Source organism: Camelus bactrianus, chromosome 7 (assembly GCF_048773025.1).
Source record: "Camelus bactrianus isolate YW-2024 breed Bactrian camel chromosome 7, ASM4877302v1, whole genome shotgun sequence".
In the NCBI taxonomy this organism is placed as follows: domain Eukaryota; kingdom Metazoa; phylum Chordata; class Mammalia; order Artiodactyla; family Camelidae; genus Camelus; species Camelus bactrianus.
This window is the reverse complement of record NC_133545.1, coordinates 46,754,845-46,779,631: the sequence shown is the minus strand read 5'-3', so window position 1 is coordinate 46,779,631 and position 24,787 is coordinate 46,754,845. Positions and strand designations below refer to the sequence as shown.

Here is a 24,787-nt window from a genome sequence, read left to right as displayed (position 1 = left end):
CGACAGAGCCAAACGAAACCAAGCCCAAAATGAAGAAGGATAGCTCATTCCAAGGGAAATGAGTAAGGAGATGATGAGTCCTCAAAAAACCAGGAGAAAGGCTCACAGAGATTCCGTGGGGCCAAACCAGAGATGGAGCTACGGAGCAGAGAAGGGCTCCTTCCCCAGGTAGGGCATAGGGAGGACTTCTCTTCTCGAGAGGAGGTGGGAACAAGGTAGATCAGCAAGAACTGTCCTCACTCCAGGTCTGGGACTGGAAAAGAAGCCTCTGACCAGGGCCCGGCCCTGCCCACTCCTCCACTCTGAGCTCCTCTTTGTTCCCTGGACAAGACCAGACTCTCTCAGGATCATGTGCACTGGACCCTCTCTAATTTCCTCTGGTTGGTTTCCACTAACAGGTGATGCTCACACAGCACCTCTTCTAGGCAGCCTCCCCCTAGGAAGGCACCATCCTCTTCCCGGCAGATCAGTCTTCTCTTCCTCTGTGGCTTCCTTCTCTGGGTGCCCAGCCACCAAGCACAACTGGATATATGACCAGAAAGGAGGGAAAACTGAGCAAAAACAAAGGACTCATAAGCCTTAAGTCTGTGCCACAGTGAGTAACATGAGGTGACTCATCACGATTGGCCTCAACTGCGTGAGGTCACACCCGGACTCCCTCATGTAGCCATGTTTTCCGCCACATAAATACATGAAAGCCCAGAAACAGGGGAAAAAATCCAGAGTTACTTCTTCCTCACAGAGAACTTTCCTTCTTCCTAAAGAACTGTAACAACAGAAAATTTGAGCTGTTTTGTCTTTAAACATTCATTTACTAACACAAGGTATTAAGACAACCTTTACTGCCCACCCCCCAAAATCTATAAAAGCTGTGAAATAGTTTCACCTGGGGCATAACATTTCAATATAAAATAAGTGACAAACACACAGGATTGGTACGAGTTGGTGCTGTGGTCGCTTCGTGGTGAGGTTACGGGAGATGATGTGGCTGAGCGCCAAAACCTTGAATCTTGTTTTCATCCTATTGACACACCCATCACTGGAACCCACGGGCAAAGGAACCAAAGGTGTAATTATTCTATTCAACTACTTGTTACTTTGTGAATGTAGTTTTGGCAGGCATTTCAGAACATGCTCAATACACTGTGACAAAATTTAGCAAGATCAAAGTACAACATAAAGATCTAATAACTCCTGTGTATAGACTAGCAATGCTAAGGTGTCTGGGAAAAAGGCAGGGGCAGGGGAAAAAAAGCACTGTCAGGCAATTGTAGAAAAGGAATGCAAAGTCCTCATATAAAAGCTTCTCGGACTCTGAACCCCAGCCATCCAAGTTTATGTTCAGGAATAATGCAAGAATGGCACTCAGGTCACATTCTAGCAGTTACAGCTTCTTATCAGGGACCTCTCGGGACCGTCTGGGGCTAACTCAGCATTGCTTTAGAGGCCAGGCCCCTTCCCTGCACTCCTCACCCTCCATCCCTTACCTACACATCAAGGGCTGGGCCAGCTTCCTTGCGTCCATCACTGCCAATGCTCCCCTCCACTCAGGAGGTTCTCCTCACCCACGGCTACACCTTCTACTGCCACTCTTCCCAGCACTGCTCTTCCTTGAGCCCCTGTATCAATCAAGGGTCCTCTCAGAAGAAAGCCTACAAAGATGTGTGGGCAAGGTTCCAAGACCCAGCAGGAGAGGCAGAACACAGGGGCTAGTAATGACAAGCCGTGAACAGCCACTGGCGGGAGGGAGTGAGGGAAAACAGCTTTACTGGAGGCTGGAGAGAGCTGAAGTGGTGGAGCGGGGACTGCCCTGGGATAGCTAGTTATATGGTCACAGCCACTGCCAGCACTACACTGAAAAGGAGAGGGACAGCTAACTATCCCTGACTTCTCCCCTCTCTTGGCCTCGCAAACCAAAGCCACATGGTGAGAGCCCCAGTGATGAATATCCAGAAGACAGCCTCCATGGTGGGGACTAGAACCAAAAGAGACAGTGCATGGGATGGACAGACAGAATAATTCGCCCAGCTGCCATGGACCCTGCATGTTTCAAAGGCTCATCACTTCTTTTCCAACTGCCAATCACTTTGTGGAAACCAATAAGGGGGAGTTTCCAACATTATTAATTCAATAAAGTTCCTATAGCTATGCTCTTCCATCTCGATTTGTCCTTCCATCATGGAGGTGGCAAACAGAAAACCAGGTGGACTCCAGGCCTCAGTAATTCTCTGATGTTGAAGGACACCAAACTTTTGAGACCCTTCAGACAGTGCTACTCAGTGTGGTCCATGTACGAGCAGCATGAGCATCACCTGGAACTTGACAGAAATGCAGACGCTTGAGCCCCATCCATAAGCTACTAAATCCAAGTCTCTAAGATTAGGGTCTGGGGATCTGTTTTTTAACAGGCCCTTAGGGGTTCCCGTGGACGTGTACACTGCAGTTTGAGAAGTCCTCCTTTAGACCCCATCTTGGACAGCTTTAGGGAGACAGACCATAGTTATCCTATCACAGACCCTTGGACTAAATGGAGTCCAGCCTAAGAAGCCCTTGACTCTTAACTCTTCTATTATGACCTTTAGCAAGATACCAGTGTTTGAGCCTCATTCTTCTTACTTAATTGCTTTCAATATAACCAATAAGATCTCCTTCAGCTTTTGAAGGGGCTTAACCTTGAAATCCCTCAGATCTGTCATTTCAGGCGATGATGATGGTGGTGGTGGCAGTGACAAGAGCAGCAGCTCACACTAAGCCTTCCCTACACACTAGCTCTGTCTGAAAAGTGCTACGCATATCCATTCATTTAGTCTCCCTCCCTATGAGGTGGGCACTACTTTGCTTCCAGACAGTGAGGTTGTGCCCTGCAGAAAAGCCCAGTAACTTGTTTTTGTCTATATGAGAAAAGAATGCCTATTCCAGAGCTATGAATATAGTAACATAAGGATGTGAAAGCACTTTGTAAATGTAAAGTCTTATATAAATGACAGCAGAGAGAACAGCCAACAACGGATGAACTGAATGTGCTGAGTTTCTTAAACTCTCACTTCATGAGATATTCAAGGTTGATCAGAATATGACTAGGCGGATATATACACATATATTTAAAGAAGTTATTATGTGCCAAGAAGAGTAGGAAATGTGAATATTTCAATGGATGCTATTTGACAATTTTTCATAAATTTGAAACAGTAGAGGAAAATAAATATTGATGCAAATTTGAGGCTAAGAAATAGCAACAAACCTCTTATCTAAAGAAAGGTAAAACCACCTGGTAAGAGCTCCCCAGACACAAAGGGCTGCTCTCGAAAGTTCTCTCCTGACACCTCCCCCAGAACTGTTTGCGGTCAAACAAATGATTTAATCTCCTAGAAACAGATTTATAGATGTGTTCTTTCTACTCTTTGACAGGACAGATTCTTAATTCAATCAGATGCTCTTTCTACTAAAGCATTATCTTCCACTTCTCCAACTCAAGAGATGTGGTGAATATTAAAGCTCCATCTTTCCCTCTGTCTAAGATATGCCCCCAAAGTGTTCCGGGGGTTGTGTTGGCTTCTCAGTGGAGAAAGACCACTGCTCTGACCTCGATCAGATAAGGACCAAGAAATGAAAACGATCCCCTCTCCCACCATCAATTCTCACGATAGATACTGGTATTCCATCTTAGACACAGAGACTCCAAATTTGACTTATTTCAAGTCACACAGCCATTAAATGACAAACACACAGGAAAATGTTCTCTCTACTACACTACAGCCAAATTCTATTTTAGTGGATTAAAACAGGCATCATATTTCCCCTAATTTCTAAGGTATCATCACATATCTACCTTACCTTTTTTTCCCTACAAAAGATTTCATATCTATAAAAATTCACAGCACAATATGATGAAATGAACCACTTGTAGTGTTTGTTCATGATAGTCAACATTTAGAGTGTTAGACCAACCAGAAGTGATAAGCTGTTCACTTCCCTCAATAGTAGCAGGAGGGAGTAAAACAAATTTACAGTCAGCACCAAAGGCAAAGTGTTGGGCAATCACAAGTATTTGCATGTACGCTTCGTAACAGCTGCAGGTAAATGATTTGACAAGGTCAAGTTCGACTGAACAACAAAACCACCAATGGGACTGAAGCTTAAGTTGCTAGACCAGTTAGAAAAAAAAAATACAGGAAGACAACCAGATAGCTTGCAGAAGCCTTGGTATTTAGGACTCTTTAATTTTAGGAAAAGTTTGTCTTGTCTTTATTAGAAACACTGAATTATGTTTTTTTCTACAGATAACACAAATGGTGCAAAATGAAAAGAAAAGCATTTTACAAGGGAGAAGCCAATGCCTCATGAACAAAGCAGATAAGAAACAAAAAAGATTAACTGAGTCACAGAAACATCTGCCAACTCCCCACAAAAAGTACAGTGACTCAAAGGCCAAGTCTAAATCTGTTGTCATTTGGGTATATTTATGGTTCTTAGTTTCTAAAAATTAGAAATGTATATGGGAAGTTTCACTTTTAAATTTTACTTTAAAAAAAATCTGGAGAAAACCAATATAATTTCACCTTCAACATTACTTGAAGGATATTCATACTTTGGTAGGAAAAATTCAAATGTATTCTCCTCTGACATTTAAATCATGACCTAAACAATTATCAGTGTTCAGATAAGCTGTTAATACAATCTTAATTCACATTTTTCACACTTCATAAACAGCTACGGATTTTGTTTGTATGCACCACTTTAAAGCTGTGATTTACTTTGATACTTCTACAGATAAACTACGCAGTTACATTTAAAAACTAACATACAGCTTACTATAGTTGTCTTATTCTAAGACACCAAAATTTTAAGATATACTATCAATTTAATAATTGCTTTACAAGGAAAAAAAGTTACATCGCATTAAATGATCACATCAATTATAACATATAGCCCTATTTTAAAAGTATTAAAATGAAAAAGAGGGAGAGAGAGACTGTACATTAATTTATTCAGGGAGAGGATACAGCAGAATAGGTAGACCCTGTAATACGGAGTCAGACTTTCTGGGTTCAGATCTTGGCCCCTCCACTTAGCAGGTGATCTCAGACAACTTACCTTGCCTCGCTGTACCTCATTTTTCACTTCAGGAAGAAAGAAGACAATGAGGGTATCTGCCACATAAGGCTGCTATGAGGACTAAATGAGTTTATTTTCTTGAAGTACCTCAAACAACCCCGACATGATAAATGTCACAGAAGAATTTGTTAAATACTAACAGTTATCATCACCACCTACCAGGGCTCACTGAGGCTTTTGCTACACTCAGAGATGAACAATTTCCAATTCAACATGCTGATAAAATAATTTAATTCAGGGAAACAGTTACTGACAACTGAATGAGTGTTTGACACTATGCTAGACTTTTAGAGGGAAAAAGAAAAAGAATTACAGAACCAAGGTGGTACTTCCAGAAAAAGGGTCTTTTAACTGGGGGTCTGTGGTGATCAGGCTTTAGAACATCCACAAGACCCCTGAAATGAGATGCAAAATTAGGTCTGCACGTGCATTTTTATGGGGTGCTCTCCTTTGATTCTTGAAAAGGCCTGGGATCCAAAATGAAGAAAAATTAAGAGCCATTTGCTTCCGGTAATCACATCACATTAAAAGGTAAATATAGCAAAGTTTAATTGTATTAATAGATACTTGTGCATGTTCCATGACTTTTATTCCATTGTAAATGGATTCATTTACTTTGACAGGTGTGCACACTTCCCACTTTCTGATCTGAAGCTTCTTAAATATCAAAGAAGTCACCATCAGAAATGTAAATCCTGAGTTACAAGAAACTCATTCTAGCTCTTCCTCTAGTCTTCCTGGAAAGGAACCTACCTGATTTATAGGTCTCCAAGCACATTTGTAACGTGGAGCTAGTCAGCTTCCAAACCTTCTGAGAAAACAATGGCTTCTGGAATGAGTCATGGCAAACCTTCCTGCTTCTTATACAATGGCTGATATTGCTGGGCAATGACAGCTGCTGCGGAAGCCATCGCCAGATCTTGTGAGTAATTAACGACTAACCATGGAAGCCATTACTGAAGACACTGGAAAGAAAATAAGCTGTGCTTTACACTAAATCTGAAACGTCTAGGGCACCCATTGTCTCAATGCACCACATGTTATAATTACGTCAGTGTCTTAGACAACATGGGTTGGAGGACAGGCCACAGATTTTGGAATCAGACAGTCCTGGGCTCCATTCTGCCTCACGATTCCCTAGCTGAGTGACCATGGGAAGGTGAGTTAACCTCCCTGGACTGTAGTTTCCTTATAGGTAAAAATGCCTCCTCCCTTCAGGGGACTACTGGAGTTTCAATCTGATAAAGGCATGCCAGTATCCACAATAGTGTCCGTGGACTTTCCCTTTTCCATATCCATTTACAAATGATTTATCATTATAATAAGTAACCACAGGAAAAAAAAGTCACTGATTTTAACTATTTCGCCTTCCCATAAAACTTGTAACCTCTCACAAATTACTTCCAGATAACATAGCAATACTGGAATGATTAGTATTCCTAACAAGGGTTGTTATGCAATACTGGGGTAAAAAAAAAATCACAAGTACTCAAAGTCATCCCCAGTGACTTATCTCCCACCTTTCCATCTATTTTTAGCTACACAAGTTACCAACTACTGCCAAGTCAATTTAAGAAACAATACAAGTGTGAAATACAGACTATGTTGTTATGGTACCAGTATTTAGACACTACCTAAAATATTCACTATATGTTAGGACATCACGTTTTTTAAAAACATGGAAACTGACATTGCATATGAAAGCAAAAAATTTTTTGTGCCTAGATTTCCATAAATATGTCTATGAAAGTCCGTTTGCCTAGAATAAGCATCCAGCTGGAGAAGGAAAAATTTAAGCTCCAATGTGCCCAAAATTTTCCATACATTGTCTCTATTCTCAGAGAAACCTGACCCATCACAGTGTATCTCATTACAGGGGAAGAAACTGAGACTTAGAGAGCTCAGAGAATAACTTATACAAGATACAGAGTGATGGCACTGAGATTCAAAGCCCGTTTCTGAAGCCATGGCCCACGCTCTTTTCCTCTGACCTAATTATGCAACCAAGTCTGTGTGAGAGGGTCGGAGGGGAGAGAAAGAGAGAAAATACAGCATTAACTAGCTCTTGAGTTCCTTTGCTGGAATTACAAGAAATTAAGATAGAATAAATGAATCTCATTTCTTTTCCTTCTCCCCAAATATTTTTAGAGGTGGCATCCATGGAGTTTTACTTTTTTGGAGCTGTGGTCAACATAGTTGTATCAAAAGTTCAAGCTGGTAGAAAGTCAACGTTTCTCAAATAAGACCAACAACATGCCCTCATATCTGATCTGACTCACCTTTCCTAGAAGATGCATGCCTCCCTTACTGGCCTTTATCTTCTAACTGTCTACCAGAAGCAGATAAGAAAAAGTAAGCAGGGCGAATTCACAAGCTTTTTGGACCAATCAAAGTGGGCCTGGGTGTTTTTTGCTTAGGATACACTGAATGCAACTTTGAATTTTAGTAAGTATTAGTTACTATATACCTATAACCATAATACTTCCCTCCCCTCCCACCCCTCTCCCCCAACCCTCCCACCCCATACCCAATAGTCCATTACAAGCCTCTGTGGGCTCAAATGAAAGAAAGTCAGCGTCTGGCATTATCAACAGCATGCACTGACCACTCTGAGAGCAGCAAGGTCATAGCAGCAGGTACTATACAGCCACCACGGAAGTTTAGAATAAATAGACCCTTTGCCCTCAGAGCATTTGAGAGAGTCAATTCAGAGCATGGACGATGGAACCAGACTGGCTGGTTTAAACCTCCCTGCCCCCGCCCACTCTGTGATCTTGGGCAAGGTACCTCTGTTTCAGTTTCCTCATGTGTAGAATGCAAATAAAAGCATCTAACACATAGGTTCATTGTGAGGGTTAAAGCTTATATCAGAACATGCAAGGCACATAATGAAGTGTTATAAAGTGTTAGCCACTGATTTTAATTTAAACACAAAGAACAAATCAATGCTTTGCCTATGAGCTATGTGTATAGAATGACTATAAATTGGCTATCCTGGTCTAGCTCAGAGCACTCTTGTTTCTCAGCCAACAAAGTCTCATTTCTGGCAGTTAAGTCACACCTAAAACGCTCCAGCTCAGACACAGGAAATGGGCTACCTTGTTTTTCTCTGAGAGGGAGTCACCTGGGTACAGATTGTAAATGAAGAAGCAAGAACTTCATGCAGAAAGCCAGCAGCCGCTCTTGCAGTTTCTCAAGTCTGAAGAGCACCTGTCATGCCATCGGGACCCTGACAGAGTGAAGGGTGGCTAAAGGGAAGAGATCAGGGGAGAGAAGACTAATCCAAAGGCTGAGAATCACTGGAGGGCTTTGGTGAACAAACCAGTGCAACTGGTGAATCATTCTGGCTGCTGTAAATGAAACAGATTTCAAGGAGATGAAGAAAGTGGTAGAACACTGCAGAAAATATCACAGCAGCCAAAGCCCAAAATAAGCCAGTCCCAGCACTTTGGCAGTATATATATAGAAAAAAGGAATGGTAGTTACCAGCTCTTTCATTAGAGGGAGAAAATGACAGTCTCAGAAACAGCCTGATGGGAAGAATTTTAAAAGAAACAAAAACTTAAGATGAAAGGCTTAAAATTAAAAAAAAAAAATGCAACCACAACGAGAGGCAAAAGTTGGGAAAAATAAACGGTTTTCAGTAAAATGAACGAGTGCTCCTTGGGTAAATGGCTGATTTCAGGTGTAGAGCAGGGAATAGCCAAGATAAGCTTAGAATACCTGGTGCTGGAAAGCAAAAATGGTATCAGACTTCTGGGCCTCATAAAAACTATACAAGAGATAAGCATAAATTGAGCATCAAAAGGAATATTGACTTCAATGGATTGAAACAAATACATTAACAACCATAAGTTCTTACTGATACTTAAAAAAGAAAAATTCATCGATCATCATAAGAGGTTAGGGCACTAAATCATTATTCAGAAAATTGATTAAAGGAAAAAAGTAAGCTTTTCCCTTGTCTTTCCTATACAATCTGAATTTCAGGAGCCCCAGGTAGTTCATGAGGGTAAATTCTTTACAGATAGAATTCCAATTGATAAATAGAAGAGGAATGACAGATTTAGGTCATCATTTTGCAACCCCTAATGAAATGGATCTATGCTACAACCATCAACAGTGCTAAAATCATTCAGTGAAAGGTAAAAAGGTAAGGCAACTGTATCTGAACCCAATAATCAATCTTGATGTCTCAAAGAGGGGAGCATCCAGACATCGCACGTCTTGTGATGTGATGCAACAGACTTTACACAGTACCACCTACCAAGGATGTCTGCCTTTAAATTTGAATCTAATCCAGCCTCTACACTCACGGCCAGCTTATAGGAAACATGGAGAATAAAGGGATAAATCAGACAGTAACAGAAGTAAGAAATCAGCCCAGAAGTGGGACATTCTACTGGACAAATGGCCTACTCTTTCCATCAAATCAAAGGCATGAAAAAAGAAGGGGGAGGGGTGCTGTTATAAAATAAAATAGATTTGAAAACCTAACAACTAAATGCAATGTGTGGACCTGGTTTAGTACCTGGCTCCAACAAATCATCGGTTAAAAGACATCTTTGAGAAAATTAAAACATGGGAATTATATTAAGGAATTACTGTTAATATTTTTATGTGTGAGAAAGGCATAAAATTTATGGGCTTTTTTTAAAGTCCTTATCAGAGATGTAAACTGAAACACTTATGAGTGAGATGACATAATATTTAGGATTTTGCTTTAAAATACACCAGCCTTCACAATAAAAGTGGGGAAAGGAGAAATGAAACAAGATCAGCAAAATGTTAATGGCTGCTGAACATTAGATGGTAACTATACTATTCTCTCGTAATCTCCATAACGCAAATTAAAAAAAAAAAAGATTAAATGGTTTTGGTGGAAATTCAATCCGTGCCTTATTTTACCACTGATTTTTTTTAGGAGGTAGCTAGGGTCCTCCCACAAAGCAAAAGAGGTGCAAAGAGCCTTTTTGCATTTTGAATTCTATATGATTAGTAGTGACTGAACCAAGGAACCAAGAGTTCTATATTAACAACCAAATGTCAGCTTAATTCTTTCCAGGAAGAGTTAGCCTACAAGGTACCTGGGTTGGGCAAAACAAACCACAAATAGCTTACTTGGTGGTATCTGACATCACAGTGTCAAGATTTGTGGGAGCGCAAGGCAGCACGGACAAGAGCCAAAAGTATTCCTATATCAGATCTTGGTCAATACAGAAGTTGCAAACTTTCTTACCAACTTGTGTAATGTACAGTCTTGCTTTCTTACCAGTAGTAATGAAGTTGTGTTAACTTGTCCCCATAATCACTCTTCTGTAATCTGGATGTGTGGCCCATGAGATACAAAACTAAAGGCCTGTAAAAAATCTAAGCCATAATTTATCTGCATTAGTATCACTAAACCAAGGAGCTAACCACATGACCCCATGTGCTTGCAAGTCACTGACTGGTTTGGTACATATTTCTCATAATTTCTCTTTCCTTCAAACCCTTTCTATTATGCACTGAATGTTTATGTCGCCCCCAACAAATTCATATGTTGAAGCCACAAGCCCCAAGGTGATGGCATTTGTAGGGTCTCTGGGAGGTATTCAGGGTAAGATTAGGTCATGCGGGTGGTGTCTCCGTGACAGAATTAGTTGCCTTATAAGAAAAGGGAGAGAGATCACACAACTAGAACAAATAATTTTAAAATTCCTACAGAAATACAAAAGACCCTGAATAGTCAAAGCAATCTTGAGAAAGGGAACAAAGATAGAAGTATCACATGCCCTGACTTCAAACTACATTACAGAGCTATAGTAATCAACACAGTACGGTACTGACACGAAAACAGACACAGACCAATGGAACAGAATAGAGAGCCCAGAAATAAACCCACACACATATGGTCAATCAATCTACAAACAAAAGAAGCAAGAATACACAATGGAGGAAAGACAGCCTCTTCAAAAAATGGTGTTGGGAAAACTGGGCAGCTACAGGCAAAATAATCAAACTGGACCACTTTCTCACACCTTATACAAAAATACATTTAAATCTTTAATTCATTTTGAATTTAAGACCTTAAACCATAAAACTCCTAGAAGAAAACATAGTACAATCTGACATCAGTCTTAGCAATATTCTTCTGTCTCCTCAGGTAAGGGAAACAAAAGAAAGAATAAATAAATGGTACCATATCAAACTAAAAGCCTTTTTCACAGTGAAAGAAACCATCAACAAAACAAAAAGGCAGCTTACTGAATGAAAGAAGATATGCACAAATGATACATCCAACAAAGGGTTAACATCCAAAATATACAAAGAACTCATATAACATTAAAAAAAAAAAATCACATTTAAAAAAATGGGCAGAGGACCTGAAGAGACATTTTTCCAAAAAAGACATGCAGGCGGCCAACATGCACGTGAAAAGACACTCAGCATCACTAATCACTGGGGAAATGCAAATCAAAACCACAATGAGATATCACCTCACAACTGTTAGAATGACTATCATCAGGAAGACAACCAATAACAAGTGTTAGCAGGGATAAAGAGAAAAGGGAACCTTCCTGCAGTAATGGTAAGATTATAAACCGGTGTAGCCACTGTGGAAAACAGTATGAAAGTCTCTCAAAATATTAAAAATAAAACTACCATATGATCCAGCGATTTCACATCTGGATATTAACCCAAAGAAAACAAAAGCACTAATTAGAAAAGAAATATGCAGCCCTATGTTCACAGCAGTATTATTTATAATAATCAAGCAACCTATGGGTCCGTTGACAGATGAAAGGATAAAGAAGATGTGTGTGTATGTATATATATACATACACATACAATGAAAGATTACTCAGGCATTAAAAAAATGAAATCTTGTCATTTGTGACAACATGGAGGGATCTAGAGGGTATCATGCTAAGTGAAATAAGTTAGAGAAAGACATACTGTATGATCTCACATACATGGGATCTAAAAAGCAAAACAAACAAAATGAAAACAGACTCATAGATACAGAGAACAAACAGGTGGCTGCCAGAGGGGGGTGGGGTGCAGAATAGGTAAAGGGGATTAAGAGATACAAACCTCTAGTTATAAAATAAATAAGCCCTGGGGGTGTCCTATATAGCATGAGGAATATGGTCAATAATATTGTAATAACTTTGTATGGGAACAGATGGTAACTAGACTTACTGTGGTGATCGTTTAGTAATGTATGCAAATATCAAATCACTATATAGTACACCTGAAATTAACATAATATTGTATGTCAACCAGATTTCAATTAAAAAGAAAAGAAAAGAAAAGTGAGAACTCTCTTTCTCCACATGCACTAAGGAATGGTCATGTCAGGACACAGCAGAAGGTGGCTGGCTGTCTGCAGGCCAGGAAGACAGTTCTCACCAGATGTCGAATCTGCTGGCACCCTGATCTTGGACTTAGCCTCCAAAACTATGAGAAAACAAGTTTCTGTTGTTACAGCCACCCAGTCTATGGTATTTTGTTATGGCAGCCTGAACAGACTAATATGGGTACATATTCCACCTGTTTTTCTCTTTCTTTCAAACTCTTTCCTACTCCTTTGATGGGAAGGTTCCAAAATCAAAAAAGCGGTTCCAAAGACAAAAGAGGGGAAAATAGTTGAAAATTATGGGTTTCCAACACTGGAAAATGTGATAGTCTTCCCCCAATAAAAAACTGGCCATGCACTTATGAAATGTGTTTGGAATGTCCCAAAGAGAAGTAATCCAGTATTAGAACCAAAGAAAGGCTAATAAAATATACATTATTTGAAGTAACCACATTCGGAATCATTAAGAAGACTAAACGTGTATATTGGCAAGGCACACGACATCATTTCAGGCAGGGAGAAACACACGCCTCTATGCAGATGAACACTACAGATCTATTTATACAAAAACCCTCGGCAATTCTCTTCACAGATTGCCTGGTTACTCTCATGTCTTCAGTATTCGGTGCCATGAAAAAGTAGCTGTCAAGGATAATAGGAACATGATTTGACCTACTTTTCCCTAGATTCCTGCAAAGTCTATAACTCCAGTTCTTGTGTTTATTTAGCTATCACATCTTGGGGACACATTTCCTCACTTACTTTGCAGGCAATTCTGTATGCCACACGTTAAGGTCACTTGTGGGTAAGTCCTAAATTCCCCTGGTCATGGGCTTATAGATGTCCTGTTACACCTAGCTAATCCTCAAAACATCCTTCTGAGGTAGATCACATTCAGTCATCTCTATGCGGAAAGAAAAATGCTTAGGAAAGGAGGAACACAGCCTAGAGAGGCTGAAGACTTACATCAGTTCAGACTCTTCCCTGCCCAAAGGAAGCCATATCCAAACAATTGTTTCTCCCTAACTCTCAAGTTTCCACAAACCTTTCCTGCAAAACCTGAAAGTCCCCCGGTAAAGCCTTTTTTTAAGACAAATAAGACTTCTTTTTGTTTTAATTACAGCCCAAAAAACTACATTGTGGCAGCTTCTTCCGAAAGCCTGTATAATGATGACAAATTTTTAAAGTTAAATAGAACCCACCAAATGTGCCCAAGGCCCTGGTGAGCAGAGGGATACCTGGCTAAGTTAGTCCCGTGGCAGGAGGCCTGGGCAGGGCCTGCTGGGTGACTAGTGAAGGATCCCGGGTCATCCCGCTTATTTTAACATGCAAAACACGTCTGACCTGCTCAGGCCATCAGGTGCACTTAGAACCCAGCAAGCGACACTCCTCCACCAGGAAATCCTATCGGGATTTACCATCAGGAAGTCAATATTTAAGATTCTCTGGGACGTGCACCCTCCCTCTCAAGGGGGCGTCGCCTAGTACTAAATGCTGGAGACTCGGGGACCCAGGAGCTAAAGCTTGTCTGGTAACTTCCAATTCAAGGTCTCTCCCTCCGCTGTGGCGGCGGCCAGAGCCAGTCCCGATGCCCAAAGCTTGTAACGAGGCGCCCAAAGCTTATAACGAGGCGTCCAAAACACGCGCACATGTCTCATGCCTCCTGCAAAAAAAAGGATCCCATTCAGGGGGCCTGAGGCTCGCTGTCGGGACAGGGATGGCCGACTCTTAGGCACCTGACACCTGCAGCTCCCCCTCTAGGGAGAGGCAAACGGCCCTCCTTCCGGCGATGCCCACAGTCCCGCAGCCGGAATCCAGGTGTCTTGCGTTAAGTCAGGTGCATCTAAGGGGAAGAGGAAACCGTCGCTCTCCCGGGGAGAGGGGGACACCCCACGACCCCGCCGTCCCGGCACCCTCTTCTGCCTAGTCGGGCCCAAGGGCGCCCCTTCTCGCAACTCCCCAACTTCCAGACGCCCCCCTCAGCCGTCCAGGAGGGTGGGCACGAGCTCCACGTGTGCGCCGCCCACGCCCACTCCCACTCGGGCCTGGAGGACCGGGCCACTCACCCGGCCCCCGGCGGCGCTGCGCTTCCTCCGCAATGTGAGCCCGCTCCGCAGCAGTGCCGGCAGGTCCCGCAGCCGGGGTCGCGGCGGCGCGGGCAGCTGCTCACGCTCCGGCTCGCGGGCGCTAGGGCTGCGGCGCAGGGCGCCGTCCGCCGCCGCCGCCGCGGCTGCCACCGCAGCCAGGGCCGGGCTCTCGCACGGCGTCTGCATCTTGACGGAGCCCACGGCCATCCTCATGCCCTGACAGCGACTGTGGCGCCGGCGGCTCTTCTTCACCGCGCTCGCCTCCGCGCGCCGTCCGCGCCTTCGCCAGGCAGCGAGAGGGCGCGACTGCGGCTCGGGCGCGGGGCGCGCTGCCAGCCGCTGCCCACTGGCGCGCGCCGAAGCCCCAGCCAGGCTCAGCCCCGCGCACCTCCCCCTCCCCGCCCAGGTGCGCCGGGCCCCGCCCCACCCCGCCCCGCCCTCTCCAGCAGCACACCTCCGCCTGCGGACCCGGCCTCCCGCCGCCACTCCCGGGACCTTGGGCACTGTCTCTTCCACAGGTGCGAGCTTCCCAGAATCCTCCACCAAACCACTCTACTGCCCGCCCCCTCCCCTCATTCCCTTTAGGCTGAAAAGTCCCGCTTCAGTCCCTTTTCCTATCAGCCGAGGTTGACTTGAACTTCGACCAAGAGAGCTGGGTAGTCTGGAACACCACCGCCAACCGGTGCGCTTGCCTTTTTTTTTTTTTTTTTTTTTTTTTTTTTTTTGCACAGCCTAGCCCCAAATCGTAATCGCTATTCCCTGAAACGGTTTTTGCCAAAGAACTTCAGAATAGACTGTATTCTGCTGCAAGTCAAACACCATTGAGATAGAATTACCCCCACGCTGTCCCCTTTTTGGCACATTCATCATTAAAAGATAAGGGGAGAAAACTTTTTATGGTTATGATAGGTGTTTAGCAAAATAGGTACGAGTCTGGTGACCTGGAGGTGAATCTCTGTTGACAAGTTGGAACCTGACGTTCCCTGAAAGCCTGATGCATATGACGAATGTGCTTGGTGAAGTGTAAAAGCCTGCCATGGTGTGAATCATTGTTTACACCATTCCAGGAGGTAGGAATAGTGGAGCACTGGGAGGGAAACTATTCCAGCAGAGTCTTAAAGTCCAGATGGCTGTGAACCTTCACGTCCCAGGCCGATCTGTCTTCAACAAGGGCCAGCTAGGGCTTTTTACTCCTTATCAGTAGGACACTGGGGTCACTATCTTTGCCTAAAACTTGTAAGAATTGAATAAGCTTACTAACATTAGAAAAAATAAAATTGACAAATGAGGATTACAGGAGATCAGGGCCCCTAGTGGGTTTACCACTGTATCCTCAGCCCTCACATGGTGGATGCTTGGCAAATACATATGGAAATACGGCCACGTAAGGAAAAAAGAAGAATGACCCATGAACTCTGCCCTCAAGGAACTTAAGACTTAGCCCAGGACAAGATAAACATTAAAAAAAAATGATACTGCCTTGTACTCTTGGTAATTGCCAAGTGAGTGTGAGTAATGAGCATTCTGGGCCACAGGAGCGGGAAATGCTTCTGGCCTGGGATGGGCAAAGAAAAGTCGATGGAGGGAGTTTGAGCTCTGCCTTCAAGCAGATTGCAGAGGATTCAATCTGGCAGAAAGGACGCTGAGGATCCTTCAAGTAAGAAGGAAAAACATGAGAAAAACACCAAGGTAGTAAGACACAGAACCTTGTGGGCACTGACTGTATCAGACCAGCAAGAGAGAGAGAGAACGTGATGGAGAAGAAAGAAAAAATATCTAAGTGGATGCTGGTGACACAGTAGAGAAAGCCTTCAATCCTGTCACCTAAAGCTGTGTGTGCTTACTGGAAAGGGCCCTGCAATGAACTCTATAGTCCATTACAGTTTCCAAATACCTATCGCATACATTTAATCAAGGCTGAAATCCCACCTGTATGCACCATATAAGAATGTACCATGTATATAATATTGAAATACTTCCACTCCAGTTGGTAATCAAGCATTGCTTTGGGCCCCAGTTATCACCCCATATTCCAAACTTCCTCCTGAAACACCAAGTGTCCAGTAGAAGCCCTCCAGGACACTTGTGGTCAACAATCACTCTGATTAGTGGGTGCTTGTGCCATATCACACTTGATAATACCCTTTGAATCACACCATGAACCTACTCTGCTCCACTGTAGGACACATGTGTTCTGTCTTCTAGTCTACTCTTTCACAGAGCTTCTCAATGCGAGAATCCCATATAGCCACGGTATAAGAAAGACAATAGGGAATAGTAGGGATGTGTAAGCAGAAGAGCCATGCCACTCTTTAGCGCAAATCAAGTGATGCCCCCATCCCAGGACCTTTGCACTTGCTATACGCTCTGCATGGAATACTCTTCCTCTGAAATGCTGTCCAACAGAACTTTCTGTAATGGTGGAAATGTATCTGTTTTGTAGCAACCAGTTATATGTGGCTTTTGAGCACGTGAAGTGTGGCTATTGTGCCTAACAAACTGAATTTTTAATGTATTTTATTCAATTAGATAATTAATTTTATTAATTTAGATAGCCATAGATGGCTATGGGCTACTTTATTGGAAAGCAAAATTCTAGGATTCCAGGTTACCCTTCCTTTACTCCTTCAGTTTTTTTAACTGAAATGTCTCTGTTTCAGTGAGGCCATCCAGGACCATGTAATTTTAAATTGTAGCCCTTCCCATCCACTCCTTTCCCTAGCTCCTTCCTAGCCTTCCACAGAGTTTGTTGCCAACCTACATTCAATGTATTTTTCCTTATATATTTTGTCTATTGTCTGCCTCCCCATAACAAGAATGTAAGTTTCACAAGGGCCTGAATATCTTTTTCCTCTTGTTCAGTATCTAGAACGTGTAAGTTGAAGAATTGAATTTTTCCATATATGAGAACCCAGTTTTTCGAAAGGAGCTTAATCTGGATTTTGCAATGTTGGAAGGTAAAAAAAAAAAAAGTAAATTCTATATATGTCAACATCACACAGGTCAAATAAAACCACTAAGGTACCAGAGCTGATTTTTACTTAGGAGAAGGACAGCATCAAAGCTAAAGTTTACGGAAATACTTGTAGTAAGAAAACACAAATTTTATTGGCTATTTGCAGTGAGGGGAAATGGGAGGCTGGGAAGATAACTCTTGACCTTTAATGAGCTACAGAGAGATGAAGGTCTGATTTAGTAGGGTCAATGGAAACGGGGGGGTTAGATGTCAGATATTACAGAAGAAGGTTCCCTCAGGCCTTGGACATTTTTTAGGAGAAGTAGACAAGTATTTCAGGTGGTGTTATTGATTGTATTTTACAAAGATGACCAAAACAGTATCTCCTCCTATCCTCAAAGGTCTTCTGCAATACAATCTTGCCACTCCCCTATGAAGAAAACAGGATTCATTTCTCCATCCCCTTGAATCTGGGCTGGCCCCATGACTACTTTGGTCAATAGGACCCAGCAGAGGTAACAGTGCCAGTTCTGCAAGGAGCCCTTAATTGACCTGGTAGCTTTCACTTCCTGCTCTCTTGGGATGCTCCCAGAGTCCAACTTCCTGTGAGAAGCCCAAGCCACCTGGAGAGTCTATGCAGAGATCCTCTGGCAGCTGAGCTCCCATCCAACAACTAGCATCAATTGACAACCATTTGTAAGCCATTTTGAAACTCCAGCCCAGCCAAGCCTTCAAAGGACCCCTATAATAGCCAATGTCTGACTGCAACAACAGTGAGAAGCCAAAGCAAGAACTACCCAGCTGAGCCCAATCAACCCACTGGACTATGAGAGTTTGCAATAAAGTGTTTCAAGCCACTCACTTTAGAGGTGTTTGTTACATACCAATAGATGACCAGAACACACAGTTTAGAAAAGTGTGAAGAACATACTGCCTTATGAATTCCCAAAAAAGGAAACACATTTATATTTGTATGTGTGGGAAGAAACTTTAAATTTCTTGCAAGTGGTTGGAATTGGCTACATGAGGAAAGGAAAGAAGGGAGATTTCTCAAATATAACTTTTTATATGTCTTGTTTATAAAAAAAAAAAAAAAAAGGTAAACGTATTACCTAATCCCAAAAAAACTTTTTTAATGGCTACAGATTTAGAAAAGTCAGGAGGAAGGTGAAGCTAGGTTTGAGGGTCTTAGTTTTATGTTGTAGTTTAACTGACTAAACTAGAAGTCACCCCAGTGAAAATGTGACCAGCAAAAGCAGAGGGTGAGCTGGAGCTCAAGAGAAAGGACTGGAGAGATAGCTATGCCAGGTCCAAAAATCTGATAGTGAAGGGTGGAACTGGACTGGGGTGCTGAGAGGACAGAGGGGGAGAGAGACAGTCCACCCCTTCCTATGCTGGGCCCTTGGAGAACACACAACAGCACGTGACTCTCCTTGCTGTAGGACATTTGACATTTGGAACAGCGACTCCCATGGCTTTTCCTCCTTTAACGTTTGTGGTCCCATATGATTACCAAGAATACCAAGGAAAGCATCTATTAGCTGGGCTTTCCTTTGTGTTTTCCCCTCCCTGTGTACCTACTTATCTCCTAATAAATGTACACAATGCATGTCATGCTAATGAGTCTCCTAACACCATAGCTATTAGGACTTTGATGAGCCCTCTTTGGTGTCCATCCTTTCCCAACATCTCCTGTTTTTTAATTTTTCCTCCATTTTAATATGCTTTGCATTGCTTTACCAGCTCTCCAAAATAGAAAACCTAAATACAATTTTGCCTCTCTATTCAAGCCTGCCAATACTTGAATACGTAATGATCAAAATGGATTAAATATGATCTTCCAAAGGGCTAAGGCTGAGCAGTGGGAGATCAGAGGCAGATCTTGCACTCAAAACCCAATACTGCCTATACTGAGACTGCCATATATAACTGTTCGTGTACTTGATACTAACACTCTTTTTATGTTTTCTTATGGAATGAATATGCAATTGAGAGAAATGTAGCAAAATAATGAAACATGTTTCAAACCTAAAAATGTTAAGGCTTACTCATTTTATTTTAGTTTTCAAGAATCATAAATAGAAGTATGTGCCACCAGACTGTACATGACAAACCTGGGTGATACTGTGTTATTATTTGTGTAATATATCATGCGCTCTGCATCATGCAAATATTCCCCTCAGGGATGATACATATTTCTTACACTATTTGCACTGGTGGCTCTAGCCAGAGATTGGCTGATAAAGATGAGTACCCTTCCTTATAAGTTTGTCTCCTGTTTATTATACTCATAATCTTGAAACAAAATCTGTCTTTTCATGCCTTTCTGTAGGCTATTTACTGTTATCCTGGAAATTTATTTTTTAAAGTCAGGTGTGCAAATTTACCAGGTCCTTGGGTATTTAGGACACTGATGCAAAAGAAAAAAGAAGAAAAAATTCCTAAATGTTCACTGTGACAGATGACTGGGTAAAGAAGCTGTGATGTATTTATATAGTGGAACACTACTTAGCTATAAAAAAAAAAAAAACAATAAAATAATGTTATTTGCAGCAACATGGATGAATCTGGAATTGTCATTCTACATGAAGTAAGCCAGAAAGAGACAGAAAAATGCCATATGATATCACTCATATATGGAATCTAAAAAAAAAAGACACTAATGAACTTATCTACAAAACAGAAACAGACTCACAGACATAGTAAAAAAAAAAAACATGGTTATAGGGAGGAAAAGGGGTGGGAAGGGATAAATTGGGAGTTCAAGATTTGCAAATACGACACAGGCAAATTTTGGAAGTGATGGATATCCTCATCATCTTGTTTGAGATAACAAATCTACGGGCATCAAAACTTATCAAATTTTATATTTAAATATGATTGCTCTATTGTATGTCAATTCTGTATCAATAAACCTCTTTAAACTGGGGGGAAGATTTGCAAATACTAAGTACTATGTATAAAATAGATAAAAAACCAAATTTCTTCTGTATAGCACAGGGAAACATATTCAATATTTTGTAGTAACCTTTAATGAAAAAGAATATGAAAACGAATATATGTATATGTATGACAGAAACATTATTCTGTACAGCAGAAATTGACATATTATAACAGACTATACTTCAATTAAAAAAAATTCTTTATGGTCCAATGCCCAAGAAGACAGAGGAAGAAGGCAATAAGAGAACTAACTTGACCAACAGACAGAAAGACATCCAAGCCAATCTTGTCCCATTCTCCCTGCCCTGCTTATGGAAATTTACTTGTCCTTTCACAGATCAAACAAGACCTCCTCCTAGACACCTCCTCTACTCTGCCTATTGGGATTAATCCTTCCTCAGGTAAACTTCAGTGTTTGCCCACATCTATGAATCTATTTTCACCATCTCTCTTATCACAGCCTGTCTTGAATTAAATGGTTGTGAATAAGACCTAGATGAGGTTATAAATCCTAGGGGGGCAGAAATTATTCATTTTTGTATTCCCTTTTAGTATCTCTAGCAAGTAGATGCTAAGTTAATAAATGCATGCATGAACACATGCTGGATGGATGAACAAATGAATGAACAAAACCATGATTAGCCAAACACTGGCATCCTAGGTTGAGGAAAGCAAGACAGAGGTCTTTGCAGATGCACAGTCTCAAAGGTCACAGGAAAATACATTATCCCAAGGGTGATAGGAGGCTATAAATGGACTCCAGATGGTGGCACGTTCAGATCAGCAGGGAAGGAAGATGATTTTAGCATCAGTATGTAGAGTGCTTTAAAATAGGGAGACACTGCAAGCTGGGCAGCCAGCAAAGCAGTTTACAGAATCCCAGGCATGAAGTATTAAAATGGTAATCCATAAAATCGGGTTAATGGAAACGTCTGTGTTTTCCTTATACTACTTGTATTAGTGCATTCTGTGCACAGAGTTTACATGCTAATTAAATGAAGTTTATAAAGCTGTTTGCAAACTTTAAAGCGCTGCACCTACAGCACTGCCTTTCTGTAGGGGGTCAAAGGGAAGGGACAGATGAAATGATGCCTTGGGGAAAGCAGAGCCTGGACAAGGATGGCAGAAGAGAGTGGGAAAGGAAACAGGGTATCAAAGATCGTGCTCCAAAAGAAGACAGAGACCTTTAACAGTATGTTTCTTCCTGTTTATGAATGTGTAGTATTTGTAGCATTAGCCTGAGCCAAATGCAGAGTAAGCCATGAGAAAATCTGCCTTAGAGCATTCTGGAAACATTGTATGAGTTCAAACTGGCATTTGAAGATCTTGGTAAGAAGATACAGATGAGAGGCTAGAGAACAGTCAGAGCAGGAAGGTCTCCTAAATTCTGAAATATAAAGAAGGTCCTTGGCTTGGAGAAGATGACAGCACCCAAGGGGCAGCAAGGTCATTGTTTTCACTTATCTTGAACACATGGAAGAGGAATCGGATTCATCCTACACAAAGTTAAGACTGAAGATGGAAACCACAAAGAAAAGATTCTTCTCAACATAATAAACAGTTTTCTGTCTATTTAAAGTCCTTTTTGAACCTAAAATCATCCTTACTCTTGCAAAATGTGTGGCTTACACCAGACTTCATGGAGCATTGTTTTATCAGATGCATGATTGGATTCAGTGACCTGTAATGTCCCTTCCACCCCCAAAGATTTTTTTTTTTCCACTGGCCCTAGTGAGTACTAAAGTGGGCAGCAATTCTCAAATGTGGTCCTGGGACGTCTTGGGTTCCTGAAGACCCTTTCAGGGGTCCCATTAGGTCAAAATTATTTTCTTAATAATGCTGAAATGTTATTTATCCTTTTTGTTCACATTTTCTCATGAGGATACATTGGTGTTTTCTAGAGGCGGCAGACACGTGACATTGCAACAGACGGAACACAGGAACAGATAACAGAATCCGGCTGCTTCTATTAAGCCAAACATTAAAGAAGTTAACAAAAATACAAACGATGCCATTCTTTTCACTAAATTTTGTTTTGTTTTAGAAAACAGTGATTTTTCATAGAACGTATTTCTATTAACATACAATCAGTTTATTCTTCAATGAATGAATAAATAAATATTTTAAAGGTTTGCCATTCTTCATTTTATTATAGTAAGAATCCATAGACAGAATCCACAGAAAACAAAACCTCTTTGAGGTCCTCAATAATTCAAAAGTGTAAAGGGGTCCTAAGACCAAAAAACCTTGAAAACTGCTATCACAGGGCATGATCAGAAAAAAAATTTTCTCTGATAATAAGGAAGGAGGGAGATGTGAACAAACTGAAAAAGCTTTCTGCCTTGCCAACTTCCCAGCTACCTTCAACGAGTTACTGCCACTTTCATCTCGACACAGAACTAGTGATTTCCACAAAGGAGGCAACTATGGGGACCTGGGTAGTGAAATGGAGAGCCCCGTGCTTGGGAATCAGATGCGCCTGAGTTCAAATCCAGATTCTTCCACCTTCCAGTTAAGGGGCCTTAAATTACCCAGCCTCTCGGAGTCTCCGCGACCTGTTCTGTGTAATACTTATACTACCAGGTTGTTGAGAAGATTAGACAAGATCTACATACAGAATCTAACCCAATGAGGGACCTCTTAAATGACAGCTCTCTGTGTGGCCACTGTTAATCAGTTCTGGGTGAGGCCCAGGGAAGCTGCACAACCTGGTGAACAAGGATGGTCCAGTGTGAATTTCACCAACTTTCCCCACACAGTCCCCTCTCTAAGCAATCTTTAGACAGGTTTTTCCTGAAGCTCCTTCTCTACAGCCAACCATCAAAACATAACTTCCTCATCCTTTCTATCCTGAATACAGTTGTGGGGTAAGTAGAACTAACATTGAACATGGAATCAAAAAACCTAGGTCATGTCCCAGCTTTATTGATTTATTAGCTCTATGACCTTTGCCAAGCACTTTACCTCTTTGAGCCTGCTTCCTCATCTATAAAACAAGGTTAATAGAACTTAATCTGCGAGGTGGTTATAAAGGCTAGGTAAATATTGCTTTTAAAAACATCTCACAAACAGTAATGTGTGTGTGTGTGTGTGTGTGTGTGTGTGTGTGTGTGAGTTGTCATTAATAAATCTCATCTATTCTATGTTCAAAATTGGTCTACCCTACAAAAAAAAAAATGCCACAATGAGGACTTAATCAAAATTATCTCCACACAAATACACACCTCCCCACATGTGAGTACATGCTGACTGGATAGTAACATGAAACTTGCACATATTTTTATAAACACACAAACTTTGTGAATCAGGTCTGGGCAACCCCCCCAAAATAAGTTTTTCTAATCTAAAGCTTTATATCAACCCCAGATAAAAAGAAATACTATGACTTATCAATCTTTATTTCTAAATAAACCTACTCAAAAGAGGTAATATTGGTAAGAGCAGTAATGAAGAGCTTTCTTAGCAAATTAAAATGTGATACTCATCTGATCCTCTCCCTATGACCTGGTCCCTTGGGAGGGAAAAGAGGGCTTAAGGAAGAGATACTTGAAAGGGTATTAGTTCGTAACTGCTATTAGCAGAGCTGCTAATCTTTTATCTGCAGGTGCTCTTTTATGTCTATTGATTTAGAAGTAGGAAGAGCTATTAGTCATAAAGTTTCTGTTTATTCCTGATGAAATGTTAAAACCTGCACCATCAAGGCTGAGAGAATCTGACTCTGTTCTCCAGTTGATTCAGGACAAGCCAGTGTTGATCATGGTCCATTGACTTGTGTACACATTTGTTATCCTTGGCTCCTCTTTGGCTGTGAACCTTCTGAGGAATGATGTCATTCCTTCTGAATATTGTGTAAATTCGCCATTACTTACAGCATTGTTCTCTGCATAGTGGGTCTTATACAGAACTGGAATTTTATGATTCCAAATCAAAACTGATATTGTTTCATTTTTCAAATATGTAGATTTGAAACATACTCTTAGATACCATTCACAATAAACAGAATTTCATATTTATTGATAAAAGAGACTCAGAGGATCAATGCACCTAATGTTTCCAAAGTTTTCATAGTTTTTCTCAAGGTGTATGGGCAAGACACTTTTTAGGTCTCTATTTAGGGTGTAGACATTCGAAAAATGGATGAAATGAAGTCAAGAGTCCATGAAATCATAGGAGAGACTTGGAAGCACTGTGTGTTTTATCTTAATAACTCACTTTTCATCACCTTTCCTTATGGTTTCTAATCCAGGAATCCTAAGTGAGCAGCACTGTAGTATGGTGGTCTCTAAGGCTGGACCAGCTGGATTCAAATCCTCTACTACCTTTTAGTTATCCTGAAAAGTTGAA

General features: G+C 41.4%; 1 protein-coding gene across 4 annotated transcripts in view; it reads right to left on the bottom strand.

Moving 5' to 3' along the window:
- Positions 1-24,787, bottom strand: part of RAPGEF5 (Rap guanine nucleotide exchange factor 5) — a 241,565-nt gene that overhangs the window by 202,065 nt on the left and 14,713 nt on the right. For 2 of the 4 annotated variants that reach the window (XM_074367358.1, XM_074367360.1), the window contains exon 1: positions 14,524-14,909. The exons of 1 other annotated variant lie outside the window; for it this stretch is intronic. In XM_074367358.1, coding sequence (XP_074223459.1) covers positions 14,524-14,757 — 234 coding nt within the window. In that variant the 5' untranslated portion in view covers positions 14,758-14,909. Of the gene's footprint in view, positions 1-14,523; positions 14,910-24,787 lie in introns of those variants that run through there. One more of the 4 variants, XM_074367359.1, reaches the window with a different exon arrangement.